Source organism: Seriola lalandi, unplaced genomic scaffold (genome assembly GCF_002814215.2).
Source record: "Seriola lalandi dorsalis isolate HSWRI2012SDOR001 ecotype SW California unplaced genomic scaffold, Sedor1 jcf7180002054971, whole genome shotgun sequence".
Classification (NCBI taxonomy): domain Eukaryota; kingdom Metazoa; phylum Chordata; class Actinopteri; order Carangiformes; family Carangidae; genus Seriola; species Seriola lalandi.
The window spans coordinates 988,235-1,012,368 of NW_019525522.1; the positions used below are offsets into that span (position 1 = coordinate 988,235).

The following is a 24,134-nucleotide window of genomic DNA, read 5'->3' on the forward strand; positions in this document are numbered from 1 at the left end:
CAGTACAACAAAGTTGGCATGATGTTCTTACAGTGTTGCACAGCTTAGTTTTTGTGTTATGCAGTGCAGCAATTACATAATAGGTTTATTTCACAGCAGACATTTTAACTTTGTAAGAAAAACACAGGTGTTAGTAATAACATCTGGATAATAATAATAATAATAATAATAATAATAATAACAATGGATCAGTCCCGTTCAGGTGCCCTGACAGTGTGACAGTGAATCTTCTTGAACAACACCAGGACCCTGAAACCGAAGCAGCTAAATGAAATTCAACTGTAATTAGTTATATTAATTACACCTGTGCTTTTCCTACTGTGTTATGTCAAAATGCCTTCCATGAAAAAGACCTATCGCATACATAACCTTATACCAATGATCAAAGTACACTGATTGCAGTTAGACCAGACTAAAGTACTAAGAGGAGATGATGCAATATGTGTGCTGACAAACATCAGAAACCAACTGTAGAGAGCCACCTCCAGTTTAATCCCACAAAGAGAAAGCAGTGTGTATTTGCAAATACTTAATACTCATTTTGGGGTTTTCCAGGATCATTTTTCATCTGTTTCTGTTTCTCCACCATCTGCAATTTGTTTTAATATTTTGCAGCTGTGAGTATCTTCTCCATTTCCTTTATGAATTGTATTGTGGGACAATAGTGAACATCAGCAGCATACTATTTTACTTTTGGTGCCTCCAGTGTGAACACACTACGCATCCAAATCACCTTAGTATTAGCATGTGCTGTGGAATATAATATAAACTATGGAGCTGCTCTTCAGACAGTGAATAATACAGCAATAAATAGCCATGATGGTGGCCTTTTTTGGTCTCAGGTTGACATTTTTCCAAACCTACCTTGATACAATACTCAAACCATCACTGGTAGATTTATTGAAGCTGTAATCGTTCCTCTTGGCTGTAAAAAGATCACTTGACAACTCAACTTGTGTAAAAGATGGGGACAAAATGAAGAGTCTTCATGCTGTGAAGACAATATGACAGGAAATAAGGGAAGAGAGAGATGGTGATGCAGAGGAGACAGGATGTTGCTGGTCGTGTTTGGCACCACTAACTCCCACATTAAAAGAATGCTGCACACTCAAGTAGGAAATTTTGTACTTAAAAGACACTAACTCTAACTGTGGTGCTCAGTTGATTTGTCTAACTGAGGCAGCTGAAGCTTCAGTTTGGCTTTGACTGAACTCTGGAGTGAAGTTTTACAAAACAGCAACTTTAGTTTGTGTCCCTTATCACTTATATTGTCAGGAAGACATCTCCTCAGGCCATTTAAGAACAGGAGTCATGAAAAAATGTGAACATATTCTTTAACACTTAAACTTCTGAATGCAATTTCAAAACTCACTTAATTCAGTTTTAGTGGACAAACTTCAAAAAGTGTGGCATCATCATTTTTGGTTTAAAGAGTAAGTTGGCTGTTTGTTTGAACTAACTTGTGGCATGGGAGTTTACTTTAATAGCAAATGTCAGTGTAACATTACTATATGATGTTAGTAACTTTCTATGACTTTAATATAATGAGGTGCAAAGTCCAAAGCACACATTCCAACCTCCTCATAACAGTCGGATCAGACACCAAAAGGAAAGATTTTAATATTTTATCCAACCAACTGTTCACTATAGTTTCTGCAAACAATTCCCAAAATGAAGGTCTAAGTCTACTGTTTAAAATTTTCTCTATAAAGCGAGGAATACATTTCTTGTAGAGAAATACTGAATCCTGATTCATTTATTTTCTTGGCTTAAGGGTTGTCAGATTTTAATATATTGAATCTTTACTGGAATCAGCAAATAAAACCCCTGTACATTACTGTCCTCAACTGTGGTGGAGTAGTGCAGCTAAGTTATGTTCAGTCAATAACTGTACTTAAGTACAAATCTGAAGTACCTGAGTATTATCTTTTCATGCCACTTTAAAGGATATGTCTACATTACAGTTATTTCACAACTGTAGTTACTAGTTACCATACAAATGAAGATTTTGCATCAAAACATATGAAGAGCTCATAAAATATGATTTTTTTGTTATAGATTAAACTACCTAATGTACCAGAGTGTGTCCAAACTTTTAACTGGTAATATAGCAGTATCTACAATTAGTGCTGAAATAACAGGTTGATTAATTGATTAGTGGACTGACTGAAAATTAATGGCAAGTAGTCTATTGGTCATTTTTCATGCCAAAATGCCAAAAATGTCATGGTTCCATCTTCTCAAGTGGGAGGATTTTCAGCTTTTGCCCTAGAATTATTTTAATAATTGTATTACATCATTCATTATAAATCAGTCATTTTACAAACCAATATGTCAGTTAATCTCTGTAATGAAAATAATGATTATTTTATTTTACAGTATAGCATTGCAAACTGTATAATCAACTGATCATCCTGCCCTGAAACGGTAATCAGTAGTTCTGTCCAAGGTCAAGATCATGTGGTGCACTTCACTTGTCTGGCCTATGGGTATGTGTGCTACTAAACAACTAACCTATATCCACATCTGTACAAAGAGAGGAGATAAAGACGACAATGAGATATTTTTTTCTTAATACCTGTATTTTATTCTGTATTTCTGAGTTTTACCCTCTTGTCACTTTGCACCGTAGTTAGGTGTTGACAACTTGTCTCGCTCAAAGCTCGAGCTCCTCCGACCCCACGGTGGGCGGGGCTAACCCGGTCCTGCTCATTTGATTCGCCCGACAGACCTCTGGCTCTGCTTCCTGTGTGGCGGTAACGCGCCAATAAGCTGCTTTAAGCCAACCACCGACACCAAAGAAGAAGAAAAGGCACAAGCAACCTCTTCTAGCAACGAAGCTATCTGCTTCCATGTGTGTGCCGTTGTCACAAGGTTGAGAAGTCTGCCAAACTGACCTGAGATCACGTCGTAGTCTTCTCGATCTGAAGTCCACGGTAGGCTTCATAAGACCGAACGGCCGAATGGCGACATCCAGCAGTTCCTGTGTTGTGGTAAGTTCCTACCATCAACCGGAATTAAATTAAGACACAGAAGGTGGTCGGAGGTTACCTCTACATGCCCCTTGAGTAACACCCCGTACACGCATGTACTGCGTTTGATATAAAATCTGCGATCTACTGTTTACGTTAATGGCGAATCATCTGTATGTGTTGCCTGGGTGCTCACCTTGGTAACGAGTTTTAATTTGTAAATAATGATTTGAGTGGCCTGCGGCTTTGAAAAGCACGCGCTCTCCACGCTTTGCGTATGTGACGCAGGAGACACTTTGGAGACAATCAATCCTTGTGTGCAGGTTTGTGCGTCTAACTGCAGGTTGTACTTTATATATTGGCATTATTACACGTTTATACACTTACGCAGCAAGACACGGACGAGCTGCAAACAAGGGGGCGTGTTAGAGCCTGTCTTCTTCAGTATGGGTAACAAACACTAACAGTGCTAAGCATAACGGTTTTGTGTATAACTTATTACCTGTTGCCTTTAGACCTCTGTCCAAACATTAGTTATATTTGAACACAACAAGATGAGTGTATGGGAAAATGTAAATTTGCCTTCAAGGGGAAAATTCTTGTCTATCCAGTAGTACATTGTGTCCAAAACAAAACACACAGGGTTTAGTGTCTTTAGGTCTCACTGGGAGAAATGATAAGTACCATAGATTTCAAACCTATCTGGAAAAGAGCTGATTGATTGTTGACAGTAGTTGTGTTTCAGAGAGAGAGGGAATCAAATAAACAGCCCTTGCTGGTGTATCAGTAACATTTAGTGAGGTTAACAATATCAGGAAATGGCATCAAAGATGAGCAGGGCTTATCTTGGTGCTACAAGCAAGTTCAAATTAGACATTCATGGTTACAAGCTAACTCATGTTGTACAGCTGACTCCACAGATCGATATCTTTCCACCTTTTAAAGAAAGTCTCCTTGTTATCTCTGTTCTTTTCCATTTGAACTTTTTGTGAAAGTTGTTACAAGCTGAACAGGAATTTCAGGTAAATTTGAGGGGAAATGCTCTCAGACTTGACCCCCCTAGACCCCACTGTATGTACAGTGGCAAGAAAAAATATGTGAACCCTTTGGAATTACCTGGTTTTCTGCTTTAATTGGTCATGAATTGTGATGTGATCGTCATCTATGTCACAAATGTAAACAAACACAGTGTCCCTAAGCTAATATCAAACAAATGATTATGATCTTCTGTGTATTTATTGAACACACCCGTTAAACATTCACAGTGCTGGTCTAAAAAGTAAGTGAACCCTTGGATTTAATAAGTGGTCCAACCTCCGTTGGCAGCAATAACCTCAAACAAGCACATCCAATATCTGCTGATTGGACCTGCACAGTGTTCAGGAGGAATTTTGGGCCAGAAATGCATCAGCTCAGACATATTCTCAGGATGTCTGGTGTAAGCAGCTCTTTCCAGGTCATTCCACAGCATCTCTGTTGGGTTGTGGTCCGGGCTCTGCCTGGGCCTCTCCAGAAAGAGGATTTTCTTTGTTTGAAGTGATTCTGTAGTAAATTTACTTTTATGTTTAGGATCATTGTCCTGCTGCATCACCCAGCTTCTCTTGAGCTTCAGCAGGTAAACATCCACCCTGACATTATCCTGTAAGATACAGTACCTCGGTAAAAGTTCATTTTCCCCTCGATGATGTCAAGCTGTCCAGGCCCAGAGGCAGCAAAGCCCCAAATCATGATGCTCCCTCCACCTTTCTTCACCTTAAGGATGATGTTTTCATGTTGATATGCACTGCCCTTTTTTACACCATACTGTACACAGTGCCAAATGTTCTTCCAAAACAATTCAACCTTAGTCTCATCAGTGCGTAAAACCAGTGTAGTGTTGTGCAGTGTCCAGCTGCTCTTTGACAAACTCCAGGGGTGCAGCAATGTTCTTTTGGAGAGCACCAGCTTCCCCTGTAGTGTCTGTTGCAGGACGCCATGCTCCATGCAACCATGCACCATGAACTGTGTATGGTCGACTCATGAACAGAGATGTTAACCAGCACCAATAACTCCAATTAGCTTTTGTTAATGCCATTAGCCGACACTGTGAATGTTTGAATGGTGTTTTCAATATGGACAAAAACAACAAAATGATTTGTGTGGTATTTGTTAAAATAAAAAGTGTGTGTTTATAGTTGTAACTTGGATGAAGATCTAACCATATTTCAGGACAATTATATACATTAATAGGGGTAAGCCTTCAAAGGGTTTGCTTACTTTTTCTTGCCACTCTGTTATTTCAGTTTGAAGGAAAGCACATAGATAAACTGATGAGCCAACGATGGCCTTTATGCTGGAATAAGTAAATAAATGACCAATGCTCCATTTTCCAGGATATCTGGGACATTTACAAGCCAGTTATTGTGTCATTAAGTCAGCAGACTGGCAGACCCACTGGCTGACAGATAATGAAACTAAATGCACGTTTTGCTAAAAGAGAAGTGGTGGATCCTGCCTCCTGTGCAACATTTAAAATTAAATTAGCTGCACAGAGTAGGGTTGCCAAACATGGACTTTGTTAGCACAAACTTCAAGGTCGGCCTCCCATTGACCTCAGACAAATTCATTGAGTTGTTTGTCATGTTTTTCTTTCTAATTTCATTGCTGAAACAGCCGACAAGCCTGTGAGTAACAGTGTAAAATGCTCAACACTTAAGATCATGTGACCATGAGGACATCTGCTTGGCTTCAGTCATTATTATTTGTAAGTGAATGGATGTAGTCCAAACAGATGGACCTCTTTTTTAATCATTTCAGCAGGCAGAAGGTGAAGCGCTTTATTCTAGTTCAACCACATGTGACGTGGGGATGGGCGCTTTGCAGTCCGCTGTTTAGTAAAGCAACAGGATTTTGTTGACTTGGGAAGATAAATACTGTGAATCTGCCTATGGTCACTCGCATTATTCCCACAGCACCTCGAGCTCTGCACCGGCTTCTCACTGTCACATGATACAAGTTATGCTGTCTGAGTTCATGTGGCATGCAGTTTGAGCTAGAGCAGGAAATTTGATTTTACAATTTGATTTTACAAAATATATAAAATACACCAACGATTTACAGACTATGCATTGTATAGACATTTCTGAAAAGACATCTCAGATGCCAATTTTTGACTGTTTGGACAAAGTGTTTACTTAGAAGAGATCTTCTTTAATCATGACTAAGTAAGTACAATTAAAGGAATCCTCTTTCTAGAAGTTAGTGTTTACTGCCACAGACAGCTGCCTCAGTGTAGGGCGAGGGGGGAATCTGGTAGCTTGCTGTACAGAATCAGGCATTGTCCTCTGAGTTTGTGTTTTGTGGCAGAAAATCTATTGAGGCAGAGAAATGTATGGAGGGAGTCAGTGGGGAAAGTAGACCACCACTGACCCTATCCCCTTCCCCTCGTACTGCCCTGTATCAGGTGAATGCCATGTAAGGTAATGCCTCTGAGATTTTTTTAACCCCTTTGTGTCATGTTTTTTTTTCAGATCAGTGATGAGGAGCAGGGGTACGACCTGGACCTTTTCTGCATACCAAAGCACTATGCTGCAGACCTGGAGAGGGTCTACATACCCCATGGACTCATCTTGGACAGGTGGGTTGCAGCATTTTAGAGGCTCCTAGCAGTGTGGTGAAAATGGAATGAATTGTCAGGGTCAAATATAAAGTGGGTGTTCTCAATGATTGGTTGACTGGTCTATCTCAACACCCAACCCTGTGGGTTTTCCTAATCTTAACAACAACAAAGTCCAACACCATTTAAACTTTTAGTAGATCTGATTATGATTATGTTTTTCTCAGTGGTTTGGAAAAAAAGCCTATAACTGTCAAGAAAACATCAGCTGTCTGTTGAACTTGTACCTCAGTTGCTTTTTTATTTCCATGTGCAGATTTGTTATTTAATGATTAATGCAGACAGCCTTTTGGTGTTTTGGTAACTTCTGTTAACCGGATCTGTGTGGTTATTATACTTGGGAGTGTTTAGAAATAACAGCTATGTCTGCTGACACAAACAGAGAGGAAATGGAAACTACTGCTGACTGTAGCAGAAAACTGGGCTGACGAACCCCTCTCTGCCCCTCTCTCTCTCACTCTCACTCTATCTCTATCTCTATCTCTGTCTAACACCCCCAACCCAACCACCCCCCACCCCACGTGACCCCAGGACAGAGAGACTGGCCAGAGAGATCATGAAGGAAATGGGAGGGCACCACATTGTGGCCCTCTGTGTGCTCAAAGGGGGGTACAAGTTCTTTGCAGACCTGCTGGACTACATCAAGGCTCTGAACAGGAACAGTGACCGCTCCATCCCAATGACAGTGGACTTCATTCGTCTCAAGAGCTACTATGTAACTGATCAGTTTTTCTCTTTGTATTTCTTTTTGTATTAAGATGTAATGTATTATTGTTGATTTTTTTTTTTTTCAAAATCATTGCAGTCACTTTCTATTCTTTTTTTATTTGAAAAGATTTTTTAAATGTATTTATTTGTTTGATAGGGACAATACATGTTAATGAACATCAGTACATAATACACAATGTAAACATGCCAGATTGTACAAAAATGCTAATTTACATCCAGGCAGGTGATAAAACAAAAAGCATTACAAGTCACAATACACTGCTACAAATATAAAGTATGCAAAATAAAAAAAGACAGCCAGACATTTATAAAAAAACAAAACAGCTTTGTGCACTTAAAAGTACCCTATGGTGTTTTTGACCATTAGTGCCATTATATAGCAATTCTTTTTTTACAAGCCTTTCCCCATGTTATTTGTATTTTGTGAGATTTAGACGAGGATGCACATACATGTGTATGAGCACACGGGTGATGCAGGACACATTCTTGCCAAAAATTATACGCTTCTCCACTGATCAACATTTGGTGGTGCTAAGAAGTTTAGCAATGTGCCATCAAAGGCAGGAAAGACAGAGATGCAATGAATGTAAAAATGCAAGATTTAAATTAGTAAAGAAGCAGCTTTGTAAGTGCTTTTGTAAGGACTGAAATACTTTAAGCATATGTGCTAAGTGTCAATAGTCAGATTTCCATCCAAATGTAGTGAAAATTTTAACCAATGTTTCCATCCATGACCGTTACATGACTATATGGAGTTGCGCATTGGGGAAAATGGCTGCATTTTACATTGCGCTTTTATCTAAAGTGCTTTATATTTTGATACATATACAACTACCATATTATACAATCTGCAACACATCTCGCCACCATCTTTGTGTAGTTCATACATGTTTGATACATGTTTGTTCCTTGATACACTTTGTGCACCTGTTATAATGTGAAGTCTGCAACATTTTCTTGTCGTCCTCACATGCTTGTCTTTACAGAATGACCAGTCGACAGGTGAAATCAAAGTTATTGGTGGAGATGACTTGTCTACATTGACGGGAAAGGTGAGAAGTATGGAGGGCAGCATTATTATGACTAAAACAATCCTTGTTGACACTCTGACTGAATATTACTAATAATAATATTAACTTAAAATTAATGAACTTGAAACAAGAAACACGTTTTACTGCTCTTGTTTTCCATTCTGTCTAACGTTGCCACTATTTCCAACATGAACAGACATTTTAAATGAACTGATTAATAATTTGGAAACAACTTTGTTAATTAGAATTATCAAAAAATTATGATGGTGATTAATAATGACGATAGCTATGCTACACTCAAGCAAATCCAATGCTCTAATCTAGTATATATAGTTTCTATAGTCAGCTGCTAATAACTCTATGTTGGGCATTTGGCAGAAATCCCCTGTGTTCCACTCCCTACCACTGCCATTGTTTAATCACATATATAGATGAAATGTGTTCAGTCCATGTTTTTCACCAGAATAACAATATTTCTTGTCTCTTTATACAGAATGTCTTGATCGTGGAGGTATGTACTGTTTTTTTCTTCTGTATTAAAGTAGGAAGTTTTGAATTGCAAGACTACTAACATGCACTTCTCTCACACTGGGTTTCAAGGATATAATTGACACAGGGAAGACGATGAAGACATTACTGCAGCTCCTCAAACAGTACAATCCCAAAATGGTTAAAGTAGCAAGGTAATTAAATCTCTTAACAACTTCCTGTCAAATAAAGACTACTGTATTTTGTGAAACAAGAGGAATCATGTGATCATGTTTTTTTTTCTGAATACTTCATAACTGCAATCAGCTGCCTCATTTCATGCAGCCATAAAGTATAAAGGTAAATAATCAACCTGGTTTGTGTCCACAGTTTGTTGGTGAAAAGAACACCAAGAAGTGTGGGCTACCGACCAGACTGTAAGTTTAAGTCAATAAATGTGTTTTTGTTAAATTTTATAGTTAGTGGAATATACTATATGTTACACTGTATATTGGTGCTTTTGAATGAGGCTTTTGCTCATTTCATTGTCATTAGTTTACCACCACAAAGATTATACAATAGTCAATAATTTGCCTATTTTCTTTGCAGTTGTGGGATTCGAGGTCCCCGACAAATTTGTGGTGGGATACGCGCTAGACTACAACGAGTACTTCAGAGATCTAAATGTAAGTATTTGTGATGGATAAAGAAGCAAAAGGAGTAAAGAAGCTTATAAATCCATGGTTATTAGAATTTGTACAGTTTGTGTCTGTGTGTTCATGTTAGGTCTAACCAGGCTAAGACCATCTAAACAAATGTAAATCAACAGTATGCAGCAATACTCATGGATCGTTTTCTGTTTCAGCATATCTGCGTCATTAGTGAAACAGGGAAGGAGAAGTACAAGGCATGAAGAACTTCATAAGAATTTTTAATGTATGGTTATACCTTTTCCTTTTGCGGATCATTTTATATTTTATTACTTCATGTTTGTGTCATAAAAAAATACTCTGCCTGCTCAGGGTCCCTGAGGATATGGATACACTGATTATGGTGATAATCCTGACAGTTGCATTTCCTGTTTTAGCCACCACACACACACACACACACACAATATTCAACTATAGATGAAATTGATTGCCTTAGATAGAACCAACACTGGTCAGAACAGCATGGAGCCCAGTTTTGCCTGAAATTAGAATAATGCATCTTTGCCCACACACACATTAATTATTTTTTTAAGTGATGGTGTATTTATTCAAAGCACTGCTGCTAACTTTAGGTAGAAAAATCATAATTGTTGTGCTATCATAAGATTTCCAACAATTGACAACCTCCTATTTTGTAATGTATTTCTTTTATTGTAATTGTACTTTTACCTGGAACTATCAATATAGGCACTCTTGAAGATGATTTTACATTTTCTTTGTATATTTTGGGACAAAACACTTTTCTATGTTGCTTTGTTGTGTGAGAACATTTTCTTAACATTTGGTGTAAAGTAACACACATGTTGGCTGCTGTCCCTAATTAACACATTGTTATGCTGAAGATGAAAGATCATCTTATTTATGAGTGTTAATGAAATCTTTGTTTGACCAAAACATTTAATTTCACATAAAAGACATCAATCCCTTTTTTATGTCAGAAAATATGTAGAGTTTAAGGATGGGGAAATGTTCAATCTATAGCTTGACTGAAGTTTGAAAAACTTAAACTGTATCTACCTGTCACTGAATCAGACATAACCACCTTTTTTTTTTTTTAAATTTCAACTATGTTGTACACTCTCATTCAATGGTGCCATCACTGTAAGCCAGTGTAAACTGAATTTTGCAATACCAGCCATTAAATGTTCACACCTCTTCCTGTGACTAGTGGATTTTACTACAAAACTTTTTATATAGTTTAAAACAAACTATTTTAAATGGAGGAATCATTTCTGGGCAGTCAATGGTAAAAACTGGGAAATGGAAAAAAAAAAAGTATTTAGTGATTTTTAGTATGTGTCCTTGTATCATGTGAAGGAGCTAACAGAGCTCCCAGCTTCCCAGGAGTCAGATAAAATGAGTCTGAACTAGTGTGGTTGTCTGTGATCGTGAAGCTGCTGCTGTTTGTTATCTGACCTTGAGCTTCCCATCTGTTCAGTAGGTCAACCATTAGGGACAAACAAAGTACAAGTTGTCTACTGTATCACCATCAAGTGAGAGTCAAGACAAAATACACAGTTGACTGAATGGAATAGCTGCTGAAGGCCATTTTTCTTTCTGAACAAATGGTGATTGCAAAGTTTATTTTTCCTCACACTGGGCTTTTCATGTGTCCACTTATATGAGCACATTTGAAATTTTTCGCTGCATTTCTAAATTATTTGACAGAATCTGGATAATCTTCAAATCGCAATTTTTAATATAAAAGTAATGAGTTATTAATGTCATTTTTATTAATTAAAATATTTCATTAAAATACCAAAGATTTGCAGGTCAAAGCTTGATGAAAGCTTACATTTGATTGTTTTACTCTGCCTAATATTAAAACAATACTTTAAAAATTACACATTGAAGACCATGGCGTTAATAGTAGCCAGTATGACAACAGGAACAGTGGAGGGCCTGGCTGATCTAAATAACTCATGAACTGAAAATCTTCCAGAACAATCCTCTCGAGAGTTGTCTGCACAGCGTTTCCTGTGGGCAAAGATGTCTAAGAACCAGGTAAAAAAACAAACTCATTTTTTGCGGCAAAACTTGCCGATGAGACATTTTACCGCCATAACATTACAGGTACCGTGAATGTGATGAGTTTATCTACGAATCAAAGGATGCAATTCGCCTGAGCACGCCGGCAAATGAAGCAGTTTGATTGGATAGGTCTGCTAACGTTAAAAGGGGCGTGAAGTTTGCTGCTAGCAGCTAGCTTCTGTGTGATCATCTGGGATCCTGTTCATTCTTGGCGGCGCCCTGCAGAAACGAAAAAAACGAGACTATAGAGCGTATTAGATTTACAACAGACACGGTTTAGTTTTTTGTTTCAGCCGTGGTAGCTTTCTGGCTGATGGACAGGAACATTTAGTGAAATGGTGACCCGGACTCTCACTCTGGACATGGCATTGTGGCCATTGGCGTTAATGCTAACTTAGCTAGTTAGCTTATCAGGCTAGGTAGCCGGGCTTTGGGCTGTAGCTGGATCGACTAGCTAGTGATAAGCATAACGTATCTCTAGCTTACATTAGCTAGGTACGCTGTGTTAGCTAGAAGGTAAAACTCGCGTTATGATAATCACATTACAGCAGCGTCGCTAGATTAACGTCACCTACGTTACACTTGAGGCGAACATTCATTTTGTTCTCAAAGTAACTAGCTGGCTAGTTTGGCTAACGTTAGCTAATTTAAGGCGCTAACATGCAGTAGTAATTGAGTAGTGTTTGAGTCAACAACCACTGCTGCCTTGCACCAGCAGACTAACGGGTCGGTAGCTAACAGTTACCGGGCATTGTGCGGTATGTAGCCATGGCATGCTAACCATCCATCAGGAAAGTTGGTGATAACGTTACATGCAACGTTAGTACAGGCTGCTTCTGGCTGAACATATAGCCATGATATGAAGAATTGTAGAGATAAAGTTGTTGCGATTAATTGCCAGTGCTAAGCTGCTTTAGCGCCAGAGTGATACAGACGATAGGGCCTTGCGGGTTGCTGTTCGTTATCTACATCGCGTTAGCTAGTTTGTCTCACGTCAGCTCAGTTGCTTGTTTGATTATGTTTCTCCAAAACATGTAAAGTTGGCGAAGTTTGGAAAGCAACAATGTAACATCATTGAGCTGGTTAACCATTTTGAGTTCATGACTTGGTGACAAGCAGCGTTAGCTAGCAAAATGAACAACTCAGGAGTCATGCCACAGGAAAAGATGGAACTGGATCTGGAAATCCCATCTTCGTTAGTTCAGACCGATGGACACTTGAGGAGATCCAACAGTGCACCCATGATTAATGGCTTAAGGTTCTACATTACTATATAGTTACAATAATTTACTGCAGCATCTTTAATTGGAGATATTGGCGTCCTTTTTCCATTCATACTGAAGTAAATTCATTACCCTGTCCTAGGGTAGAAAACACATTACATGATTGGTCTATGAATTTGTCATTGCAGTGATAACTCCCAAGTGTTCCAGAGAGAGGTCCTGCGTAGCCGGAGAAATAGCACTACAGTTGTCAACAGGCCCAACATGGTACAATACTTAATTAAACACGTTTACTCAAGTAATGAGTGTCTAAATTATTCAGTGTTGAATGTTCTCTGGACTCGCATCCTTCTTTACAGGTCCCTTCATCGCCTATTCGTGTCCCCAGCACCAGACTTCATCAGATAAAACAAGTAAGAAAAGGCACTGCTGTATTTGAAATATTAAATGTTTCATTTTGAAATTGAGCATGTCAGACCACTGTCCCCCTCTCAAGCCATAGGGAGTGATGGTGTTTAAAAATACATGCTATAGTAACAGTTTTTGGAGTTCACAGGGCCGTCGATCTTACAGAGTTGATCAACTGGTAGTATCAGACTCCAACAGAAGAATTGGTTATTACAGTGTCATCCACTGGCCAGATGTCATTTCCAGTGGAAAATGGTTCAGTTTTAGCTTTTAGTGTTAGTTTTGCTGCTCTGCAGTGACAAGAGTGAGAACAGTTTCTAGTTATTGCATTTTAAATCTGTTTGAGAAAACATACCATTCAGAAATGATAAGATGACTTGGTAAACCAAGACTTCATAACCATCAACCCGCTTTGTGTGCTCTCGCAGGAAGAGGGTGTAGACGTGATGAACAGAGAAACTGCTCATGAACGGTAAGATATGTATTAGTGCAGTTGGTGGAAAAGGGATAGAAGAGAATAGATCTCCTTATTACCTTGTCGATAAAATGCTAATAACCTTAAACGATTCCTTGTTTTGTTATTTTCACACACACAGGGAAGTTCAAGCTGCCATGCAGATGAGCCAGTCCTGGGAAGAAAGCCTTAGCCTGGTAAAAACCACTCTTTATTACAGCTTGTCCAAGCCCCCGTCAGTGTTGTTGATATGTTCTGTTGCTCTGGATCCTTGAAAGTCAACTGTTGTACTTTCCTACTGCATGTTTTGGCCCTTGGCCTTTGTTGGCCTCTCTCTTTCTGTAGAGTGGACATGTACAAACATGCTAGATTAATACTTCAAGCATTTGGGAGTTAACAGGGCCACCAGTCTCTCAAGGTCAGACTGAGTTGGTAGTATAATACTCCAACACTCTTGCTGTTAATGATTGCACTACCTCACTATATATATTACCACAGATTGTCAAGAGATGATGAATGTATGTGGTAATATTGTGTTCTTAGAGTGACAATGATTTGGAGAAGTCGGCATCTTCGTCTCCCAAGCGCATCGACTTTGTACCTGTGTCGCCTGCCCCGTCCCCAACCAGAGGAATAGGAAAAAAGGTACATTTGACATCAGTATGTTTACATGCACACTATAACCTGATAATGCTGTGAATAACCAAATTAATGTAATAAAGCATTTTCATGGTTTGTGGTAATCTGATTTTCTGAGTAGTCTGATTGTCTGTGTAGTAGCCCTCAGGAAGCAATTTATTAACAATTCAAAACTTTGTTCCTGTTGAGTTTTATTTATGTAAATTTGTTTCTTTCAGTTTGCCACAGCCTCTTTCTTTTTGTATTTCAAGCTACATCAGTATTTGTGTGTAGAAATACATCTTGGCATCTGATTCATTCCCAATTAACTGCATATTTGTGGAAAAATGGTTTATACATGTCACAGTACTTGAAAAGATTGAAAAATAACCTGTTTGTTAACTGGGATTTGTCTACACCATTTTGGCCTTACTTAGACAAAGATAAGTTATTAAAAATAATAACAGGAACAATAATCAGAGTATTGCATTTATCCTGTACCAATGAAATCAACAATATGCACCCATGCACATTTTGATGTCTTAATGCTGATGATTTTGTCTTTTGTTTACCTTTCTTGTAAGCAGCAGTGTTTCTCTCCTTCACTACAAATCCTTGTGAGCAGCAATGGCCTAACGCCCAGCCCAATACCCAGTCCAACAAGACGTTTCAGGTGAAGACCAAATTTTCATGGAGTTAACAACTTAGACAATAGTTACTTTACTGTTCTACAAACATCTGTTTTGCTGTGAGCCCACTCTAGAACCCGCTGGCTCCAATATGACTGTAATTTCGCTGTACTGTCATAAAATGGGGTTCACTGTGCCAGTCTTGGTAGAAAAAAATACAGTTTCTGTGCTTTTTACAGCAATTTGCCTTAACCTATTTTTTTAGGTATGTCTGAGTTAACTATAATAATGTTATGTGTATGAAAAATCTGCAGGTGACAGATTTTGTACAGGTGCAAACTGTAGCTGAAGGCTACTGATAGTCGCTGCATTTCAAAATATACTGGTTTGACAACATGAGTTTTCTGTTTTTCAGCCGGCGGAGTCAAAGCCCAATCAACTGCATCAGAGCCAGCATACTTGGGCCAATAAAACGGAAAGGTGAGATGCACAGCATGCCTTAAATCTTAAATGCTCTGAGAATAATTACCCTCATGTGATGATATTCTACCAAGAGCCTCTTAATTTATGGATAAAAGTGACATGTCGCATGCATCATGTTCAGACTAAAGGTTGCTGAAAGCAATAAAGGACTATTGACTGTATGATGTAAATGGGGTTTTCCCTTTGCACAGAGTAACTATAGTGTTGAAGCCGATTTGAAAGACACTTTAAAATCTATATATTTGTGATATTCATGTTGCTCATTAACCACGTTTGGCTTGACAAAGTTCTTTTTTATGGATCCTCCTGAATCCTTAAAACTACATAAGCCTCTAATGGTTGAAGAATTATTACAAAAATGATTAGGATGTTATATTCTAATTAGGTGCTTTTCCTTGTACTTGTACTCCACTAATAGTTTACTTGATTCTCTTTTGGATTTGACCACATTCAATGTGTTATTAAATTTAAATATGAGAGACTGCATTGGCTCTCTGGTAGTTAACTGATAAGATCTGCAGTTCATACTGTATCAGATTATGATCACAATAAAACACTCAGGAGCTGTCCCTTTCAGATTAGCCACACTCTATGTTAAGAAAGCTTTCTAAATGTCAGCCTCTTTTTTATTTTGCAGGTGAGATGGAGACAGAGAGCCAACCCAAGAGGCTCTTCCAGGGCACCACCACCATGCTTTCCTCTGATGTCTCCAATCTGTCAGATCTCAGTTCCTGGTAAGACTGTCAGATCCATTGGTCAAAATCCCACTGTTTAGATGATGACACTCCTGTCATTCAGTCAACTTACTCAGGTTTAGGAGAATGAAGTAAAGGGAATTACTTTGAAACTAATGAGTAGTCTGTCTTCAACTGTTACAAAAGGTACAATCTTCATCTTTTTAACTATAATTGGAGATTGAAGATTGTGCTCTTCACCGTGCATTAGATGTACTGTAGCTACATTCTGTATTTCTTCTTATAATTACAGATCTGCCCTTTCAGAATTATATACTTTTTACAGTTAAAAATGTTCCACTTTGTATTTCTCACTCAGTAGTGAATATCAGTAACGGGCATTTGTGACGGCCTACACAGGCATGTTCTGTTAAGGTGTGGGAATATAATGTGAAACATGAATGCATCTACTGATTGGACCAAGTTGGTTCTGATTTGATGTGTGTGTAAAAGTGTGGATTTAAATGTAATGACCCACGCTGGAGACTTTGAGTAAAGAAGTCAGGGAGTCACAGTAAACAAACCAAATGTGAGATTTTGGTAAGCTCTCTCCCCCAGACTGAAGATGTAGACACTAATACAACAGAAGAGAGTATGACATTCTGCAGATGTGCTGAACTGCACTTATTTTGTTTCAGTCACTCTCCGGATTTACTGGATGGCAGCCTCAGCAGCGTCAGCTCCTCCACAGACTCTCCAGGCAAAATGGAGGGAGTGTCACCCTCTTCGTCCAGCAACTCGCCCTTCGCTTCCCTCCAGGACTTGTCTCCAAAATGAGAATGGCATGGCAAGAGACAATAAAAAGGACTGGCACAAAAAAAAGCCTGTCTCTCCAGGGAACCAGTTTCCTTCTCAGACCCTCCACTTCACCATCGCCTGGTTTTAGTTTAATTGTCCATGTTTGCTTCTGAACAGCTGTTTTCATTGCTATACGTCGGAGGGTCTAGATATGTTTGAATTTAAGGAAATGAAAGCCATGGAGGAGGTTTTATATTAAAGAGGTAAACCTAGTGAAACTGGGAATGACTGAAGACACTGTGAGCACCAGCTGCTAGTAGAGGATCTTGGATGGTGCTTGGCTTCATAGTGATATTGTGTTTAAGTGGCTATCCTGCAAATCTGTCCTACCAGTTCCCTTCACTGGAGAGAGACAATGAGCACTGGATGAAAAAAAAGACTATTTGGATGTGTACATTTTCCCTGTTTTTGTGCTGGAAAACTTCTGTCCACATGCCTTTGTATGTACACAGTCTGCAGATTTTGTAAGAAAAGATTTAACTTATTGTTTTCCTGCTTTGTTTGTAATTATGTACATATTAACCTTGTCAAATGTAGTACATAGTTTAAGTTTGGCTGTGAGGTGAATGTGGGCACAGGTCTTCAACAGCTAAACTTTTCTTTGTTTAAAGGAACGTAACTACTTTTGGGGTACAACTATGGAGGTTTCCTTACTGTTATTCTGTAAGAGAAGTTAAGTTTTCAGCAGATATTCTGAATATTTTTATGAGAGAGGCTGTGAACTGTGGTGATATTTTTCAGTTTGGCTTGTACGTGCCCCTCCCCATAACTTGCTGCATCTTTAATTGCCTACTATGAGCAATTAATGCACCTAGCAGTGAATTGTGGATGAAATAAGATGGTCATCGCTGGTGGTCTTTCAACACTAACGGTTCTTCTGTATCCTGTGTTCTTGTCAGGATGTGTTTTGTAGATAAGCAAAATATAGAAATGATTGAGATTTTTTTTTTTTTTTTCTGGCAAAATGTTCTTATTTATAGAAAAAAAAAAAGTTTATTATAAAAATTGGATGGTGATAGGTTTCTGTCCCCAGTAAAAGTGACCCATTTGTGTTGTCATTTACACCAAATCAACTGACTGCTGGAATGTGTGGTAAAAACAAAATGACGCCATCATATTGTGAGTGAAGAGACTGCTGTTTCTGCTGTGGTTACATTTATTAAAAGCTTTTTTGCACAGGATACTCAATCCTGTTGTGTTTCAGCCTGTGTGTAATGAAGGACGGACGTAACACTTACATCTGCTTTCTCTTAATGAATCCAACAGTATATTGAGGCTGGCTGTTCTTTCCACTGTCGGGGCTCCATTGTCCATATCTCCTATGTAACTTGCGTCTAAACCCCTTCATGGCTCCATAGCCTTCCATGTATATGTACAAAAGGAAGTGATTGTAAATCATTTTATAGAGACGTGCCCTTTAATTTGAGGAACATTTTGGCTGCAGTTCATTTCCTGAATGTTTTTTTTTTTTTTTTTCTTTTATACAAATAAGAAAATGGAAAAAGCAGTTGGGTTGCCCTGCTGCCAACAAGGTATTACTTCCAAGATGATTTGTTTTTCTTGGTCATCCTCTGAAGCATTTAGGGTATGAATTTAGCAGATGATGCTATACTGTATGTCTGTAATCTGCCAAGCTGGCTAACACCTTGCCTACGCTTGTGTTATTTGTGATAGCCATCGTAGCGGACATCAGGACTAAATAAATTATTTCTTTATTATGTTTGTGTAGCTGTTTTAAATATTTCAGGATTATGTTTTTTTTCCTTTTACCAGAGCACTAAATCAAGCCCTAATTTAAAATGTGAACCATGCACCCATATCCACAGTAAGACAGTATCATCCTTAAGCCTTATTTACTGCTCTGAAACCAAGTGGTAGCTGAGCAATGGCAAATCATATTGTTTTCAGTTGTCAAACCTGATAACACCCAGCGCCCAAAGCATGCAGCTGGATTGTTTTCAGTACCCAACATTACAAAGCTAACAAAAGCCTTATTGTCACGTTATGTACTCTACACCTTCCTGACCCAACACTATAACATGTGATTTAAAAACCCTGATTTGATCTATAAACATACCAGACTGATGTATGGAGACTTTATTAAATGTTTGATAGAGCATTGATATAGTACGGCAAACAAACCATTGTCTTCAAAAGACAAGCTTTCCTTTGGTGACATGTAAAAGTATCTCACTTCTGCAAAACATAAAAACTCATTCAGATAGGTACCCACACATGCAAATAACTGCATTTAGTCCTCAGAGTCTACACTAAAAATGATTTAAAACATCAATATAATGATGGTTACAGGTGAATACCATAACAAAATTTTAATGGCTTTATATACATGTATCATGTTTGCATGTAGATTCCTTCACACCAAGTTAACCACTTTCTGTTACGTAATGGCAATAGAAATACAGACACAGGGAATATGAGGCCAAACAACACTTTGAATGGCCTCATGTTTCTTCACAGGCCGTGTTCAGGGACAGCTCCTCTCACACCTCCTTTCCTTTGACCTAAACACCAGAGGTCTCCGCTGTTTGCATCAGTTCAGTATTGTGTAAATGTATGTATTAACACAAATATGTAGATTTGAAAATAAGTATGCTAAAATGTATTTTCAAGAGACAGGGTGAAGTGAATAAGTACCCTGTCCCCCTGCTGTCAGCTCTACACATTGAAGCATAGAAGTGCTTCTGGTGTGAGAATGTTCTCTCAGTCTTTCAGATCATTTTCCCTCCTCCTCTCAGCTCACAGCACTTCATGTGCGTAGGATGACCATTGTAAGTAGACCTAAAATATTACAAGAAACAACACACAGGCACAGTATATTGTAAACTCCAGCACGCACTCATTTAACCGTGTGATTTCATAAACAATAGCAGCGTGGATCAGATTAAAATGCAAGTTATCTTACTTACCAAGAACATAAGCAGCTACAAGTTTCTTGTTAACACTTAAGTGGAGGTAGACAGGCACAGTAGATTCTTGCTCCCCCAATGTCGGGAGCATCAGGGCGGCCATACACACCAGCCCAAGCAGCACAGTCAGCAGACTGGGTCCTCCAGCAACAGGACGGCTCTCTATCAGGCACATACACAAGCATACACTGCAATTAGATTGATTACTCAAAATACTTCACAAATGATTTAAAGCAGTGGTTCTCAAACTTTCTCACATCAAGGACCCCTAAAGTGACACAAATTAGACTACAGACTCCCAATTGATAAGATTTTTTGCTTTTAGATGTTTTATTACTGACTGTTTGAAACCCATGAGCAAAATATTCATGCATTCCGTCATGCGTTAGTGTGTATTCCAATACTTCCCCACATTACAACATGCGTCACATGAGCAACTGAAAATTTAAAAGAACTCTGCTTTTTTCAAGTAATATTTTGACAAAACAAGATATATACAGACAAATCAGCAGACTAGTATTCTTAAACAAATGTTATGGCAAAGAAAAGTCAAACAGGGTTTATGACTCTGAAACTTGAAATTGTGACTAAGTATTCAGAATAGCAAACAGCACTATGCAGGTGATATAATTGAACTGTGATAGTCCTTCACCACTTTAGCATTGGTGTATTGGTAATTGCAGTTCCAGCATACACACAGAATGAAGATGTTGTAAGCATTTAGCTTGTACTCGACAGCCTGACAGTGATTACCTGCACGATTGTTTTCCTACTGCTTAAAGTGCTTTCATTTTGATTTGTTTGATTTGTTTAACAAGATGTAGCCATGTATGCAACAATGTGAATAACACACAGGTAAACCTGATATCAATGAAAAAGGTCACATAATATACACCTACTTATCTTGCCACAAGATAAAAAGTGGATCAGGACATAATTACAAACTGTGCATTATGACTTTATTATATGCTATGTTTCATACTATCATATTATGTTTGTAAAGTGCATCTTCTTTTTATCTTAGATAGATTTGGTAGATAGATATTTATGCTCATTGGCAAAATATAACAATGCAATGTGTCCTGTAAATGATAAGTTCCCATATTTGACTTTTATAAGCATTTGGCTCCATCTAGTGGCAACACCACACAACAGTTCTTTTTCCTACCTGACTGAAATGCAGTCTGTTCAAAAAACTCGCTGTCTGCAAACTGCTCTTTGATTCTGCGTTCCTCATCTTGGGGTCGGGGGCTGGGCGGCTCTTGTGAGGCAGAGGGACGGAGCGTTGCCGTCACCTCCTTGCGACCCAGAGCTTTCCGCTGACTCTGCTCCGACACCTGCAGTCGGAACTTGTCGTACACCCCATAATGGCATGCCCGCACATCTCTGTGTCTGATTACTCTGTGTGGACACAGAAAGTTAGACAGTCTCTTTGCTGGGAATTGACCAAGAAAAACAATCTCATAGATCAGACATTTTATCCTTTTGATGTTATACCACTACATGAAAAAATAATACTCAACACAAAAAAACAAACTCACATGTCAACACAACATTGTGGCTTGACGGCTCCAGTGGCATCCACCACAGTGTATTTGTTTGGCGCTGTGCAAAGCACTGACGAGAAGAAAAATAAACAAATTATTAATCTCGTCTGGAATAATCTTTAAAAAATTATACAGCCAAATGGAAGCACAAGATAAGTTGCATTTTCTTCTGCCCACTGACCTTTAAACTTGAGGGCGAACTCATAGGGATTGTAGAGGGTGAGCACCTGCTTGTGAGACGTCTGCTCATCTGCGTAGAAGACAAGCTCAGTGGGGAACACAAACACGGGAAGGCTTCCTTCCACCAGCTCAGGCTGTCGATGCTGCTGCTGCATTGGCTCCAGCTGAGCTCTTCCCCTTCCCCGTCCACAGTCTGCCTGGGCCCCCCACCCTTCTCTACCAAGTATCAAGCTGTGTAAACTCCCTTTTGGTGGAAATGGCACTTCCCGCTCTCAGCTTCTTAGGGCCATGACATGATACTGTGAAAAGACACAAATAATGAATAATAAAGTACATTTATTCAAGAGGCACTGTTATACCACTTATTTACATTTTGTGACACACTGTTTTAATTCCACTGCATTTTATAGGGAAAAATTGCATTTGTTATTTCATTTATTTATCAAACAGCTGTTGTTTTGCACCTTAATATTTTGCATGTGGCAAATACAATGAAACTTATATGATGCACTTCCAACATTTGAACTATAGCCAAAATGTTACTGGATGTTTGAGGCAAATACCAATACCAATATTTGATGTTTTTAAAAAATCTAAAAACAATAATATGTATTATAATGCTAAACTATGCACTGCCAGCACCATTTCTAATCCTGTTCAAACATATCTTTGGCATTTCAGCAATTCAACTTCTTATTAATTATTGCCCGGCACATATACTGATAACTCACATATCTGCATTTGTAATACATGGATAGATTGGTCTAGCTCTGGTTTAAACTATTCAGAAGTAGTTGAAGCAGTTACACCTTGTATATTAAACTACTTCAAATTCATCAACACAGTGACTCTAAAACTTGGTATTTTTACAGCAGTACACTTAACTGCTAATGGTAACATATACTCATTTAACTTTGAATGCAAAACTTTAACGGGATGTAGCTATTTTAATGGGCTATAAGGTCTGGATGTTTTTTTTCCTTCCAAGGGACATTAATAAAATAATTGTTAGAGTCACACATTAAACAGGGCAGAGAGAAAATGCCAAAGCAAATGAATTCGTGAAACTTAGTCAAGTTAAAATAAGTCAGGTTCAACAGAGCAAGTAGAACACCATGTGCCTGGTCACGTGTTTCTGAGTGTTTACATGGTTACGTTAGGACTCGCGGAAACCAGGCTCGTGGTATCCTATTGTTCTCCACGTACACGTACAATCGCGAAAGATTCACTTTATTAATAACAAAGTTTTAGAGACGTCGCTTTACAGTCTTTGCATCTTCTTTCGTGGTTAAGTTATCCAGCCAACTTTATATTCGTATCTAGGTAGTCTGTAAAGCAGAAACGGTAGCTGCCTTTAAACTGCAGTGTAATCGTAGGTGACAACGTAAACAGAGGCAAGAAATTGGGTCTTTCTGCAAATGTTTTGATCATAAATATAATAACAGATTTAGAGAAATAATATCAAGCCCACTATTCATTTCTAGCCGACCTTCATATTTCATCACATTTGCTAGCTCTGTCACTGTAATAACACACCGCTATAGTAAAATGCTAACGCTGTAAAATACTGGAGACGTTGGCTAGCGCTAGCTGGCTAGGAAAACCCCAGATGGTAGCTGATAGCCACTTAACGTTGTCTACGCGCAGTGTCATTACAGAAAAGAGAGCGGAGAGTTGTTTTATTTCAAGAAAAAACTGAGAGTGGGACTTTACCTTGTTGTCAGCACTTGGGTTCGTGTAACGTCAGTGTTAAAACCAGGATTTGTGCTTGTGATCCCACCCTGTTGTTGTTTCTCCCAGCCTTTTTTCTTTGTCAATAATATACTGCAGACCTCGCGGTGCATGATGGGATGGCGGAGGGTAAACGAGTACGTGCAAGACGTCAACAGAGCGGACGTAAAGATGTTCCAAGCAAGGAATAATGTGTTTCTAATAACTTGTAAAAAAAAAAAAAAAAGAAAAAAAGAAAAAAAAGATTTGAATAAAAACGTATACCCCTCTAAAGTACACTGTTTCATTTATATTTGCAGAGTACTGTGAGTCCTGTTAATTATGTTAATCACATTAAATATCTAGATATGGTGCTTAAATGTTGCTACTTCATACGATTAACTATGGAATCAAGTGCGTTGATTTTTCAAATGTTTCACCTCGCTGATCAAATCTATATACATTCACAGCCAGATTAATGTTGGACACTTGATTTACTATTCGCCCGACCTACAGCAAATGTTAAAACACGTGTAATTGCAAAGAGTTTTGTTATACACTACAATATACTGTCAAGATAAACTGTATGTGTGTGCAGACAAAACTGAGCAAGAATAATCAGGCCTTCATCTTCCACAGGTAGACATGTCTAGGTTTGGCCACCATGACTTTCCACTGACCTTTAAATCTATGAGGTATGTTTTTTGTCTCTTTTGATAAGGTCTAAACTTATGATAAATATGATGTGATATGATATGATGTATGATTACATGGCAAGGTGATTGATTAAGTGTTAAAAGGACACATCAAGAATATCCTTTCATGAA

General features: G+C 38.5%; 3 protein-coding genes and 2 non-coding genes across 6 annotated transcripts; 4 read left to right on the forward strand and 1 right to left on the reverse strand.

The window, feature by feature from the left end:
• The first annotated feature begins 211 nt into the window (after positions 1-211).
• hprt1 (hypoxanthine phosphoribosyltransferase 1) lies at positions 212-9,905 on the forward strand. Of its 2 annotated transcripts, XM_023396004.2 has the most exons (10): positions 212-617; positions 2,633-2,993; positions 6,482-6,588; positions 7,159-7,342; positions 8,343-8,408; positions 8,881-8,898; positions 8,988-9,070; positions 9,246-9,292; positions 9,465-9,541; positions 9,721-9,905. In XM_023396004.2, exons 2-10 carry the CDS (start codon positions 2,964-2,966, stop codon positions 9,766-9,768), a joined length of 660 nt encoding a protein of 219 aa, XP_023251772.1. In that variant the 5' UTR covers positions 212-617; positions 2,633-2,963; the 3' UTR covers positions 9,769-9,905. The 2 variants fall into 2 exon arrangements, with proteins under 2 accessions (XP_023251772.1, XP_087027108.1); XM_087170982.1 differs by lacking the exons at positions 212-617; positions 2,633-2,993 and adding an exon at positions 3,048-5,715.
• A 1,841-nt stretch (positions 9,906-11,746) lies between these two features.
• Positions 11,747-18,661, forward strand: pabir2 (PABIR family member 2). The gene is made up of 10 exons (XM_023395941.2): positions 11,747-12,854; positions 13,008-13,086; positions 13,179-13,232; positions 13,656-13,699; positions 13,824-13,878; positions 14,225-14,326; positions 14,887-14,972; positions 15,344-15,408; positions 16,049-16,145; positions 16,784-18,661. The coding sequence occupies exons 1-10, from the start codon at positions 12,730-12,732 to the stop codon at positions 16,920-16,922; spliced, it is 846 nt and encodes a 281-aa protein (XP_023251709.1). The 5' UTR covers positions 11,747-12,729; the 3' UTR covers positions 16,923-18,661.
• On the forward strand, positions 13,285-13,427 carry LOC111646523 (small nucleolar RNA U109). Its single transcript, XR_002759966.1, has one exon. It is a non-coding gene; the product is annotated as a small nucleolar RNA U109 (small nucleolar RNA).
• Positions 13,980-14,135, forward strand: LOC111646522 (small nucleolar RNA U109). Its single transcript, XR_002759965.1, has one exon. It is a non-coding gene; the product is annotated as a small nucleolar RNA U109 (small nucleolar RNA).
• Positions 18,662-19,025: 364 nt separating the features above from the next.
• mospd1 (motile sperm domain containing 1) lies at positions 19,026-23,464 on the reverse strand. The gene is made up of 6 exons (XM_023395944.2): positions 23,311-23,464; positions 21,599-21,896; positions 21,412-21,487; positions 21,039-21,271; positions 19,871-20,032; positions 19,026-19,742 (listed from the first exon to the last, which is right to left on the reverse strand). The coding sequence occupies exons 2-6, from the start codon at positions 21,750-21,752 to the stop codon at positions 19,711-19,713; spliced, it is 657 nt and encodes a 218-aa protein (XP_023251712.1). The 5' UTR covers positions 21,753-21,896; positions 23,311-23,464; the 3' UTR covers positions 19,026-19,710.
• Positions 23,465-24,134: the final 670 nt, after the last annotated feature.